Here is a 14,485-nt window from a genome sequence, read left to right on the forward strand (position 1 = left end):
CCCCAAAGTATCTCTCTCCCCATCTCTCTCTTTCACCTAAGAAGACAAAGGAACCTGCCCTTTGACTCTGGGTGTGGGGGAGATCTTAACCTGAGAATTTGATCAGCCTTGTTGCTGGGATCATCTGGTAAAGATTTTACCTTGAATCGAGTCTAGCTTGTTAAGTTTTAGCTACTAGAAACCATTGTATCTTTATTTCTCTTGCAACCATTTCTAACTTTAATGCCTTGTGCTTGTAAAACACCCATTTGGGGGGAAATTTGGGCCTGGAAGTGTATTGCTCCCGCCCTGCAAGTAGTAACCAAGGCTTGTGGAAGCCAGAGTGCTGCTGACAAGTTGCTGGGGTCATAAGTGCTGGGTCAAGGCTGTAGCTATACACAGACACTAAGGGTGTGACCTGCATGCTGTTAAACTGTATGTGAACAGCCCAGGTTAAGAGCTACAACAGCAAAGCACTGTGAGGCACCCAATGTTACAGGGCAGGTGGTGACACAACCTCTCATGGATTGCATGTGACACCAGGTTTCCAGCCAGAGGCAAATGCTAGTGCAACAAAAGGCACTAACAATGAGGAAAATAATGTTTGCCAACAGCTGTGGAAGGGAGTGGAGGCCACAGTGCAATGAAACACAATTATAGTGATCCATCTTTGAGGCTGCATGAAACTTGATGTAGGTGCTGGGACACCTGCCATCCACAAGCTAGTAGCAGCTTGACAGCTACACAGATTTTGATGTCAGGAATTAGGTAGCTTTCTGCATGTCGAGCAGGCCGAGAGCACATGACTTCCGTGCCAGTTGCAGATGAGCTCTTAAGATATTCTGATGAGCCGCTCAATGTTCCTTTATAGCATCAAGAGAGCTGATAGCGTAGAACTTCTTTATAGAAGCAGCCATGGATCTATGGATCTCTCAGGAGCGCTTTCCATTTCATTGTGCCTGTTTAATTTGATGGGTGACTGCAATAATATTGTCTATTAGATAAATCTGTTTTAAAGCTAATAGGAGGGCCTAAAGTTTTAAGTATACAGCTCTCTTCCAATCGATATCTGCTGCTTTTATAAATACGCTCTCCTGGGAGATTATATGCTGCACATTTTAACAATTGATTCAACATTCATTTGTAAAAGAAGTAAGTTATACCGTGTTGTGGCAGGTATTTTTAATAGGCCAGTAGAAACAAATAGAAGGCATCCATCTTATTCTAAAGTCTCCCTTAACATTTGATTACAACTGAGCCATATCATTTCCTTTTTGAAAGTGATTAGTATTAGTAGGACTAAGGGCTGTGATTTTGAAAAAGGAAGATCATGCCACTGATTTATGAGCCTAAAATGGATGTAGGAGCCTAGCTGTAGTTACTTTTTAAAATCTCATCGTAGAGATATGGGACAAGCTCTATAACTACATGATAATTTGTTGTTTGCTAGAGTGTAAATGACTGCCAGGTGCAACACCCAGTGTGAGCAGACAGTGTCTAAATTTCCTCATACTTTGATCTTCCACAGCATCTTTAAAAGCTATATTTGTTCAGGCAAACTTAAAGAACTATTCAAATGTAGGGCTAACTTCTGCTCTGTGACACTGTAAAGTCACGGTAACTCCTCTAAAGCCACTAAACTAAAATCTGTAGTCACATCTATATAATAGAGCAGAATCTGGCCCAGCAATGTTGGGATAAGTACCTGGCATTTGAGTGTGTGGCTAAACATACCTTTTGAATAAACCTGCTTCTCTTTTGTTTTTATTTTGTTAGTTCCAAAGCATATACAGTGTGTGTAGATCATTTTTTAAAAAATATTTTAAATATACAGTTTGGGCATGAGAGTGGGTACAGATAAACAGTTAGAGGGAGGCTCACCAGAAGAAATGATTTGGAAATATCTCTGAAGGAGGAGAGCATTACTGCTTGGTACACAGGAAGAGGGAGGCTGTCCCAGGCACTAGGGGGATGGTCAGGATGAAAGAAGCAACAGAGATTTTAATTGGAGAAAAAGAAAGGGACAAATGAGTAGACACTTAGGTATAAAAGCTAGGATTAAGAGCAAAGAAAATCTGAGAGGTACGCAGGAGCAGAGTGGTACAGAGTTGTGGAGCCAAATTCAGAGGTAATGTGCATTGACTTAGTCCTGGTTTACCTTACACGTTTAGGTCAACATAAATCAGCTTGCTTCAATCTAATTAGTGTAGTGTACACACTACAGCCTTGTCCTGCCAACGTAAGTGCCCTACTACACCAAAATAACTTCACCTCCACAAGAGGCGTAGGGCTCATGTCGGTATAGTTAGGGCTATACAGTGTCTCTGTAGACACTGTATTACTTACATTGGCTGTTGACTGGCTCTCAACACCCCACACTGCCCCTCTTCAGTTGGAGGAAGCACTCCTGGTGAGGACACACACCACAGACAGAAGGAGGAGGAAGTGTGGACATCAGCCACTGGACTAATTACTGCAGTGACTTTAAGTTGACCTAACATAGGTTGACTAAAGTCTGTAGTATAGTGTAGCCTACACTGGAGCTGGTTCCATCTCGTTTCCACATACCTGCACTAGCTCTGATCGGGCTGGCATACTAAAAATAGCAGTGTAGCCATGGCTGCATGGGCAGTGGGACAGGCTAGCTGTCCTGAGTACAACCCCTTCTGAATCCTCAGCTTCAATCTAAGCTAGCCTGGGTATATCTACCTGAGCTGGAAATTATATCTTTAGCTCCAGGGTAGAAATACCCTTTGACTCCTTCTCAGTTCCTTTTAGCTAGTATTTACACATGCCCTATCAAACTCTGATGGAGGCTAAATTAGGGTAACGTACATACTGAGGAACCATAAGGAGGTGTACATTAAATTAGAGTAGAAACCATATTAATTTACTCCAAGTTAATTTTTGAGTAAATAGCATCACTTTCAACTCCCTTAGAGATTGGTGTAAATAATTCTAAGGGTTTGTCGACACTTGAAACGCTATAGTAGCACTGCCTACACCAACAAGAGAGATTCTTCTGTTGGTATAGGTAATCCATCTCCCCGACAGGCAGTAGCTGGGTCAATGGATCTAAGCTGAGGGATGTGGATTTTTCACACCACTGAGCGATGTAGTTAAGCCAACTTTATTTTCTAGTGTAGGCCAGGCCTCAGGCTCTGTAAAGGGAGACTAAGTTAACTTAAATATTAACTCTGAATTCAGACCTTTGAGTCTAAGGGACTCTGAATATGTAAGTTAGTCTAGAGTGTCTAAATTGGCATAGCAGTGACAGACGGGACTGGAAGAAAGTGTAAGTTAAACAAACTCAGACTCCCTCTAGACTTGCTCAGACTTCCTTAGACTCACTTCTTAATTTGGCCCTTGGATTTTGAGCCAGATGCAGGAATCTGTTCTTATAGTGATGGACATGTGGAATCAGTGATGGAGTTAGAATAATGAACTCCAGCACACAAAAAGAAATGACCCTTCCACTTCTTCTAGAGGGTCCTCTCCATCCTCCTACTTCTCCCACCTTCCCCTTCAACAAGAGATCTAAGGAGACGTGGACAGGTCCTGCAGCCTGTTAGAGAGGGAGGAATGAAGCCGGGGAGGGGGAACTAAATGGGGAAGTGAGACTAATGAATTATATAGGTGTGTATGTAAATCCATTTTCACATATCAAGCCTCAAAGCCAGGAAAATATTGAGGCTTGGTGCAAATGTTTTTCCCAGCCCTAATCAGAACACCTCACCATGGGAATGACTGTGATATCAGGAACAAGACTGTGGCTCACTGAATGAAACATTGTGGTAGAATAGCTAACTGAAAAGGAGAATGCTGCTACCTTTGTCCAAATGTACCAGTTATTACGAGCAGTAGGAATGGAAATGCAGAAAAGATAAATGACATGTGAGTAGTCTTCCTAAAATATATTTTTAAATTTTGCCTGATTTTGACATTGACTCTTTAATGCTGACAAACAATGCCTCTTGCTGCCAAGGGCTGGGCTTCTCTGCTGAGCAAACATTGCTAGTTGTGTTTTAGTTTTGTCATGTCACAAGGACCTAGGAGACAGGACTTTGGGATTAGTGATGAGCAAACCTAAAAAGGTCTGGAAACTGGATTTGGTTTGGAGAAGCTCCTAAAGCTCAGATAATTATCTAAATTACTTGAGATGTTATCCTGCTTCACATTCCATGACCTGAACCTCTTCTCCTGTCTCTTTGGGTGCAGTTCACATTCAGCTGGACTGGACTCTATAACTCATGCCTCCATCCAGTGTTTCTCCTCCAGCCCTTGCTTTGCATCTCCACTTTCTGAGCCTTCAACATTCCCATCTCCATGTGAGTTTGTAATGTGGACATTGTGGGTTTCAGAAGGTTTAGAAGTCACTACTGCATCAAATGTTATCTTCAGATTGCATTAACTCCATGACTTTCACATCTCAAAGGCAATCCAGAATACAATGTTCACCTAACACCCCATATAAGCCCAAGACACCTTAAAAGAGCAGCTGACTCAGAAAAGACCACACAGTCTTGTGCAATCTTGTGGTGATTGGGTTTGGTTCAGCTGTTTCTTTGCTGGGGGGAAGGGAGGGAATAAATTCTGGAGATGGGGATTGTTATCCAAAGCTTTCAGATTTGGTTCTGAATTTTGGTTGAATTTTTCTCGGGTTGTTCTTTTCCTGGGCAGTACTTTTCCTTTGCCACTACTGAATTAGCCGATGTGGTTTCCTAGTTTATGAAGACAATATTATTTTGAGCATTAGATTGAGACTAACCCTGCATGCATGCATAAGGGGAAGAAGATGAAGGCACAAGATGATTTCCCTGCCCCTATGGAGTAAATAGCATTAATTCAAAGCCCTTCCCTGACTGAGCAGTAGGATGGCAAGAGAAGAGGAATGAATACAGGGCCATGACCACATCTCTGTGCACTTGTCAGCACTCTGGAAAGGAAGAAAAAGATGCATTGATACAAAAGTTGCAGGGGGGCTGCTCCGGCCCTCACTACTTGGAAGCATTTTGCCTGACTCCGGAAACTTGCAGAGGGGAGTTCTCACCTGACTGGTATGTGCTACACCTGCCCGGTATGTGCTACACCTGCCCCTACTATGTGCAACAGTTATGGAGGGAGATATTAGAATAGAAAATTCTATTCACAAGCATTTTTTAAGCTTTCACAAATAAGGTGAATGGAATGGGTAATACGGAATTATTTCCAGAACAATTCTAACAGGATTTGAAAAGATCTGTCCATATGAAAGAAGTGTGCCCTTTTTGGTTTGTAAATTATTTTTATACAATGCTCCTCTTAATTGGAATGTGCTCTTTTAGGAGAACTGCTTTAATAATACATATACTTGGAAATCATCTTAGTAATGATAGTGAATTGTATTGACTTATGGTTAATTGGGGCAATATTAGCTAATGAAGGGGATGCACTGGGCCAGCTCCTAGTATCTAAGTGGTGCTTAAAGGACACTTGAACATGTCAACTTGAATTTTTTTGAACTGACTAATTAAAAATGTACATTCTGATATTATTTGTATTGTGGTGGCATCTAGAAGTCCACAACTGAGATCAGAGCACCATTGTGGTAGGGCAGAGAAACACAGAGGCAGTCCCTGCCTCAACTTGAAGTCTAGAGGCAAGATGGCCAAAGGATGGGATGGGAAATAGACACAGAAAGGCAACGTGATTTTCCCATTTGTGAGGCAGCAGGCTAGTGGTAGAGGCAAGGAAAAGACCCAGGTCTTCTGACTTCTAATTCAGTTCCTTGTCCATTTGACCATATATGGAACAAACTCATGGGCGTGATGTCATCATGCTAGTTCATGAAACAGGAAGTGCAGTTGAGAATCAACAAAACTATGAAACCGACTCTACACAAGTGGTGTCAAATGCTCAGAGTCTACAAGCTGGAAAAAAACCAAAGAATATTTGTTTTTTTAGTTTCTTTCACTAACAGCAATGTTAGGTGTTACTTGTAACAACAGTAGGTACAAACATATCTGACAGAATGGTGACTTTCAAGTTAACTGTCTCTTTAATCATGTGTTAAGATACATGACATTCAAAGTCTGATTTCTTTTATAAAGAAGTTTTCAAATAAAGATTAAAGCAAGAACTAGATCGCAAATAAAGATGAAATGCAGCAATTGTCATTTTTATTCAGTACAGTATTTTGTTTACTTAATTTCTAAAAGGGCAGATTTAAAACTATAAATTGTCGGCAGCATCTGTGTAAATCAGCATCATCTCTGTTCTCACAGAGCTTCCTATGCATTTCTGTGTAACTAAACTTCCTCTTTCAACCTGTATTTTATGAGACCTGTTTATGATGCACATTCAGGCAGTATGTATCGTTCTCTGGATATCATTCTCAAACATTTCAACAAAATCTGTCAGCATTTGCTTGCTTGTCCTCCCTTTGAAGAAGTCTGTACATGAATCACCACTTATGCATGTGAATTTTAAAAGTATGCAATTAACTGCTGTCAGGCTGTTAGACAGTCTGATCATTGTGAACTGACCAATTCATTTTTATACACACAGTATTCTTTTCTTTCCATGTAGTGGCATCTTGTTCTTTTTCCTCTACTCACTTGATTAGATTTATGATTAGGGTGCTTCCAGGAAACAATTTCATAAATTTATTGAAAGAAATTCCAGTAGTAAAAAATATCCCAATTTAATTACTGAATTTTGAGGTACCATTAAAACATAAAATTGATAGTGTGTATTATTTTAGCTCAAATAATTAAGCTATGTATCTGGCAGTGAACCTAGAGCTATCATAGTTTATTGGTACATAACTTAACTGCAGAAAAATAAAAATATTGTCACTTACACCACTACTGTAGCTTGATGATTATTCTGACCACACAGCTATTTTGTGTGTTATAAAAGACGCATACCATTTTAGCTTTATTGAAAGTGGAAACAACAATAGGCTAGTAAGTACTTTTGCTATTGTATGGATAAATAAGTTGCTATTTATTTTAACCCAGGCTCTGGCCTGTAGGTTCTACCAAAATATGATTATTTATTGATAATCATCAATACATTGACCAGTCCTGATCATGGGAAGACACCTAAGGCAACTGAAACTTATTTTTGAACTACTTTTCTTCACAAGAAAAAGGCTGCCACATGAGCAGAGTAGAGATCCATGAACGCAATGTTGGCTGAAAGTGATGAGGCACAGTGGCTAACCATAAAAAGTCGTCATTTGGCAATAGCTGGCACACAGTGATGTTAGATAAACTTTGCATATATTTAGAATAGGAAATAACTAGAGTAAGCATGTGATATGTGGTAGCAAATGGTGACTTTTAAATGCAATGGTAGAGGTGCCATTCAATACAGGATGATTTTTCTCACACACAAACTTACATGTCCCATGAATTTTTAGCCACACATCAGCATCCACTCCACCCCTCCTGCAGACACAGGCACCACAAAATCGGATATTGTTCAAATTAAAATGTTCCTGACATATTTGTCCTTTTTCCTAATTTTAACTATCTAGTAATCCCATTCTGTCTCTGTCAAATCTGGTACCAAAGTAGCATATGTTAGATACAAAAGAGTAGATTGAGACTCCAGTAAAGGATTATATGAACAGCGCAACTGAATGGAGCATCCAAGGAAAACAAAAAGTGTATGTTTAGCACCCACCAGTAGGCAGCTTCTCCCCTCCACCCCGGCACTTCCCGCCTGCCGGCAGCCCTGCGTATCAACTCCTCCCACGGAGTTGTGGGGAGGGGGAGGAGCAGGGATGGAGGGGTGCTCAGGGGAGGGAGCAGAACTGTGTGCGAAGAGGCGGGGTGAGATGGGGTTAGGGGAAGTAGTGGAAGGGGGCAGGAACTGGCGTGGAGCGAGGCTTGAGCACCCCTGGGGTAAGGAGGAAGCCGGCACATGTGGCTGGAGCAGTTTGGAAGAGCTGTGATTGTGATATGAGGAAATCTGGTGACTAGTTTGAGAAGCATCATAGAGCTGTGATTGTGCTATGAGGAGATCTGGGGCTGAGTCCCGTTTGCTCTCCCCCCACCCCCATGTGTATGATCAAAGGAAAGAGATTTGTACGTACCTTGAGTTTCCAGAGTGCATAATTTCACTACCAAATTGTGTAGCATGTGCAAGTAACAGTGCACTGGGGTTTTATTGCCAGGGGTATTATAAATAGTGTGGGGGGGTGGAATCTGAGCATAGGTGCTGAGGGTGCTGCCACACCCCCTGGCTTGAAGCAGTTTCCATTATATACAGAGTTTACCATTTGGTTCAATAGCTTTCAGCACCCCCACTATAAAAATAGTTCCAGCACCCCTGGATATGAGTGCAGTCTGTGGATTTAATGTTGGCTAGAGGGAAGTATAGGTTTAGGTGGTATCATGTGTCAGGGGTTCTCAAACTGTGGGTCTGGACCCCAAAGTGGGTCGTGACCACCTTTGAATAGGGTTGCCAGGGCTGGCTTAGACTTGCTGGGGCCCGGGGCTGAAGCCCGAGCCCCACTGCCCAAAGCCAAAGCCTGATGGCTTCAGGGGGGCTCAGGTTCCAGGCCCTGTGGCTAGAGACTGAAACCCTTGAGCTTCAGCTTTGGACCCCCTGCCTGGAGCAGTGGGGCTTGAGGTTTATACTCCCCACCCTCCAGGCAGTGGGGCTTGGGCAGGTTTCGGTCCCCTCTCCTGGGGTTGTGAAGTAATTTTTGTTGTCAGAAAGGGGTCATGGTACAATGAAGTCTGAGAACCACTGTCCTGTGTGAAAGTGTAAAGGGCTTGTGAACATGTCTGAAGTGGTTATTAAATTTTCCAAGTGTGGTATTCTGTTGGGGCAGTAGGCTCAGTGTTAAGAGTGTAGGGGAAGCGTAGGTGGCACCTCACCATTTTAGTGAAAAGACGGAGCGGGATTGTGTATGTTCTGGGTGTATTGGGGCATCATTCAAAGAGGGCAGAGTTAAGATTGCGTGGGCATTTACCTTAAACTCTGTATTTCCTGGTTTTCAGAAATTTGAGTTCCAACATTCTGGAAGGGCACAAGCTCTCACCACGCAACCGTAACTCTGTGGTAACAAGCTTTGTGCCATTTAATTTCCTAATTACTTAAGCAGGGAAATGTTTGTTGTTTGCAGTTGATGTTCACTTTGACAGTTGTAATCCCCACCCAGGTTTTCAGCTGATGTGCTGCTATGGTTAGGTAATAATTAAAAGAACTAGCTTTTATATAGTGTTTTTCATTAGCTAGATCTCAAAGAACTTTACATCATCATCCCCATTGTACAAAGGGGAAACTGAGGCATGGAGAGGTTAAGTGATTTCCCCAAGGCCACCCAGGATGCCAGTGGCACAGCTGGGAATAGTCCCAGTCCAGTAGTCTTTCCACTAGGCCACATGATTGCTTATAGAATTTCCTCTATGTCCTTCCCTCCTCCTGTACATTTTGTTACGGTGGAGTGGAGGTCATGGTTGTCCTTTGAAATGTTTGCAATGTGTAATTGCTTACATGGTTGGTGAGAGAAATTTCATCCATGGTCTGTGTCCCAAGCTTTTGGCAGTTTTATAGTACAGCACTTACAGTAACTTTCAGCAGGTGAGAAGACTGATATGTCTCTCTCCTTCTCCATTCTCTGCCACATGTAGCGCCACCCTCCCAGCCCGCCAACATTTCCAGCTCCCCCTCCCTTCCCATTAAGCCATTAGTTGGCACTGGAAAAGCCACTAACATCTAAGTTGCTCCTTTCTGTCTCTTGTCCCATGCAGCTGCATACACATATCCAGGCAGCAGTTTACCAGAGGCCTGCACACTACCTTAGTTGTGTAGCCTGAGCTGCACACTGAGCACAGACCTTTACTCCCAACACTAACTGTCCTCCTGCCCTGCTGGGACTCCTGCCCCTTGCTTCAGCCAGGCTTCCCCAGTCATATCTGAGGTCCACACCCCTCCTCCAAACTAGGCCTCTCCCACAAACCCCTGTCCAGCCCCTGATCCCAACGCTGCACAGGGATGATGTATAGCTATTCATTTTCCAGATTTCAGATGTATAAATTTGCATTACCTTCAGCCTCCCCACCTCAGATCCCAGCTCACATGGAGGGGTAGGGAGAGAGGCTTAGACACTGCCTGAGGAGCAGGATCCTCCAGAGCACACAGTGGGCAGGGAGAGGAACTGAGACCCCTATAGATCCCAGCATGCAGACCCCTAAACTTCTCTGCTATGCTATATACTCTCCAACCCCTCCCATCCTCTCCTCTACCACTCCCCCTAAACTCTCCCTCTTATTTGAGTCCCACAGCTCCTCTTCCCTTCCCTAGCGCCCATTCCCATTTATCCCCTACTCTATAATATTTCCCATCCCTTGCTGCAGACCCAGGTCCCCCCAATCACCCCTCCCATCCCAGTGAGCATTCGCATGTGTAATTTATTTTCTTTTCAAAAATAGTTTGAGCCTTCTGAATATTCTGCTGTACTCAGATTACATTTAGCCAAAATGATTAATAAATACATTAAAACCTTGAGAGAGGCAGATTTTTCCCCAATGTTTACAGTTCATTCTCAGATTTCTTCCCAGGGTGGGTTCACACTTCATGGTTGCAGATTTTGAGAGATGTTAAGTGGCCTATTCATCTCAATAAGTTTCATCTCTGAAAAAGAGTACCCGATGGAGATGAATACAGCCTGAAACAATAGCTATGTGATCTGTGAACTGCCACGGCGTACACCCAGCAGGGAAATGTGGAGCTGACAGGTCCTGCAGCCCATATTCTGCCCCAGTTCCCATCATTCACCCCCCCCATCTCCTTTCCCAGTGTCCCACCCCACCTGCTAGCCCTCATCATCCCTGGTCCCCCAAACCCTCTCCTCCTATTCCCACTTCTCTTCCTCTTCTAATCACCCTCCCCTCCCAGCAAACATTTGCTTGTGAAATTTATTTTCTTTTTTAAAAGAATAATTTCAGCACCTTCAGCTGTACTCATATTACATTTCCCCCCTTGACAGAAGCAGATTGGAGTAATATCCCTGCTTTTTTGTTTGTTTGTTTGACTTCAGATTTCTGCTCTAGGTAGGATTTGAACTCTCAGTGCCAGGGGTGATGCTCAGATTCAGTGACTGTGCCACGCCCACTGAGTGACTAAGGTCCTATGTTGAAAACATAGTTTTCCAGATAGCTGGCCAGTCTCTCTGCACATGCTCAGTGTAATTCATGGGTGTGATATTAAGAATGTGAGATTTACAACAAGCCTAACTGGAGAGGCACAATCTTTTTGCAATAACGTTTTGATTTTCCTTCAAAGGGCTGGTAGATGCCATGAGCTCTGCTGGGGTAACTTTGAGTGCTGGGACTCTGGTGCAGTGATCTGAGCCCTGGGTTGATTTCCATCTGGGACCAAAACAAGGTTGCCCAGAATCACTCAGCTTTAAGAAAGGCGGTCGGGACTGTATTTCACTAGTCCTTTGGTCAAATGTTCCCAGCTTTGGGTCACTAATAGAACCCTAAACCACCCACATTTTAATGCAATCTGAGTAACCATGTAGATTTCAGAGCACTCAGACGAGCTGAGATTTAGACAGAAACCTTTAGTCTGAACCTTAATTATAGTAGAGCTGTTGCTCTGTTATAATTATTTCAGCACTGAACTATCTCATTTATCTTTGTAGGAAGACAAATTGCAGCCTGGTATCACCTTTGATTGATCTGAATATTGCTCTAATTGATTTTACTTTTTAGTAGAATGGTGATTTCCTATGTCTGCTCTCATAAACAAATTCCATTCCTTTTGTGTCAATAGTAATTGAAGTTTTCTCATGTCATCACTATTTTTTTCTCTTTCTAGGTGATGTCATTGTCTATATTAATGAAGTTTGTGTCCTTGGGCATACTCACGCAGATGTAGTCAAACTCTTCCAGTCAGTTCCTATTGGTCAGAGTGTCAACCTGGTGCTATGTCGTGGATACCCTTTGCCCTTTGATCCTGAAGATCCTGCCAACAGCATGGTGCCACCACTTGCAGTAATGGAGAGGCCTCCGGTAGTGGTAAATGGAAGACATAACTATGAAACTTATTTGGAATACATTTCTAGGACCTCTCAATCTGTTCCAGATGTAACAGATCGACCACCACATCCCTTGCACTCCATTCCAGCAGATAGTCAGCTTGATAGCACATTCCCACCACCTGTTCATGATGATAATGTATCAATGGCTTCTTCTGGGGCCACCCAAGCTGAACTCATGACCTTAACCATTGTGAAAGGGGCCCAGGGCTTTGGCTTCACTATAGCAGACAGTCCTACAGGACAGAGGGTGAAGCAAATTCTAGACATTCAGGGATGTCCTGGTTTGTGTGAAGGTGACCTTATTGTTGAGATCAACCAGCAGAATGTACAGAACCTGAGCCATGCAGAAGTAGTGGATATACTTAAAGAATGTCCTGTTGGAAGTGAAACTTCTTTGATTATCCATAGAGGAGGTAAGTCTAGAAAGTCTGTACAATTACAAAAATGTATGTGAACAGTTCTAAACGATGGGAACTACTTATCCTTGTGTGCTGAATCGGAAACGGTTTGTTCTGGGAGGAAATATCATTTATTCTGAAAAAAATGTGTATATATAATAAGTACTGTTGGCAAAATGTAATCATTTATTACATCCTATTCTATGTTTTGAGGCTCTAAGCATGCATCAAAATCTCCCTCTCTGTATAAGTGTAACACACTCTCCAAGGCATCCCAGGACCTTTTAGCATTTAATAGCTTGCATGATGGTTGCCTGCAAGTTCTTAGGGTATGTCTACACTGCAATAAGACATCAACCGCTGGCCCATGTCAGCTGACTTGGGCTTGCAAGGTTTGGGTTGCAGGGTTATAAAATTGCAGTGTAGACGTTCGGGCTCAAGCTGGAATGTCTACACTGCAATTTTATAGTTCCATAGAGCCAAGCCCAAGTCAGCTGACATGGGCAAGCCATATGGTGACCAGGCAGCAAATGTAAAAAATCGGGACGGGGGGTGGGGGGTAATAGGTGCCTATATAAGAAAAAGCCCACAAAATCAGGATTGTCCCTATAAAATCAGGACATCTGGTCACCCTAGCTAACCGTGGATGTTTTATTACAGTGTAGACATACCCTAAGAGTCCCAACCCAACCCAGATGTGTTAGTTAAATCAAGGAGATCAAAATCAGAACACGTGAATTTATCAAAACTTAAAGCTACACTGTCAAGTTTGCTAGGCCATTTGACCTAAATTTTTCCTTCTTTGAAAAACTGATGTAAATGGTTGTTTATTTTTGCCCCAAAACTAAAAAGTCAGTGTGTTTTGTGTCTATTTAAAAAATGGCTTCTAGCAGCTCCATGTTCATGAGCAACTCTATTATACTAAACCTGTGTATGTTCTGTTGGGTTTGAGAGGATAGAATAGGGAAACAATAGTAAGAACCAGTTATTTTTAATACCTGTATGGTGACCTTTAATTTCTTTACTTTTAACATTTTAGTATAACAGATTTTTTTTTCCTGATTTGTTAATCCTAATGATAAACATCCAGTGGCTATTTGTAAAGATGTAAACTGAAAACTAGGAATGGTTCCTTTAATTAAAGTACACCACTGGAAATGATAGCACTTACTCTAAATTAGTAATCCATAGTCACATGTCATTAGATGTACATTACTCTGTGCTGCAAAACAAATAGATTAATGAAAAATATATTTATCACTTTCTTTTTTTAGAAGCGGGAGAATGAGAAGTGAAATAAGTATTAATGTACGCAAATGACAAAAGTGAACATAGTTAAAAAAACTTAGAATTAGAATTCCAAGGTCTATAACGCCTAGTGCAGATCATGCCAGAGAAACCTGATTATTTTTTCTCAAATTACCAAATTAATGGATGGAGAAAAATTAGGGAGATTTAATATATGTAGGCTTCCGCTAAGCAGTTGCTACAGTATACCTCTCAGAATCATCTATGAAAAATTAATTGCCATTAGATTGAATATGACATCTATTGCATGGAATGAAAATTGACTGAAGGACTGAGCAAAAAGTAATAGTAAATAGCAATATATGAACTTGAAGGGAGCAAGTGATGACCAGGAAGTTCTATAGTAGTTTGATTTAGGTCTTGTTTTATTGAGCATCACTATTAATAAACTGGAAGAGTCGGGGTAAACCACACATTGTTTTAAGTCGCAGATGATGATAAATGAGGACATAATGGGTAGTGAGATATAGTATAAAGGGAACTCGAGAGGTTAGAATTACAACAAAAAAGGATTTAACATGGAAAAAATTCAAGCTAACACTTCTCTGGGGAAAATTATCCAAAATGTACATCTTCAATGGAAGAAGAAAGTGGAATACGGTGATAGTGAACAGCAAATTAAATATGAGCTTATAATGCAATTTAGTGGTTAAAACCTTCAAAGGCAATACACTGTGGCCCATAAAGATGTTAGTCTCTCTCTCTCTCTGGAACTTCCTCCTAGACCTGGTCTAAACTAAGCTGTAAGTCAATC

The 14,485-nt window shown here is 41.9% G+C and overlaps 1 protein-coding gene across 12 annotated transcripts in view; it reads left to right on the forward strand.

Annotated features, from left to right (window-relative positions):
* MAGI2 (membrane associated guanylate kinase, WW and PDZ domain containing 2) overlaps positions 1-14,485 on the forward strand; it is a 1,116,388-nt gene that overhangs the window by 932,430 nt on the left and 169,473 nt on the right. For all 12 annotated transcript variants that reach the window (XM_050936782.1, XM_050936783.1, XM_050936784.1 and 9 more), the window contains one exon: positions 11,803-12,438. In XM_050936782.1, the coding sequence (XP_050792739.1) occupies positions 11,803-12,438 (636 nt within the window). The remainder of the gene's footprint in view (positions 1-11,802; positions 12,439-14,485) is intronic.

Source organism: Gopherus flavomarginatus, chromosome 1, assembly GCF_025201925.1.
Source record: "Gopherus flavomarginatus isolate rGopFla2 chromosome 1, rGopFla2.mat.asm, whole genome shotgun sequence".
NCBI lineage: Eukaryota > Metazoa > Chordata > Testudines > Testudinidae > Gopherus > Gopherus flavomarginatus.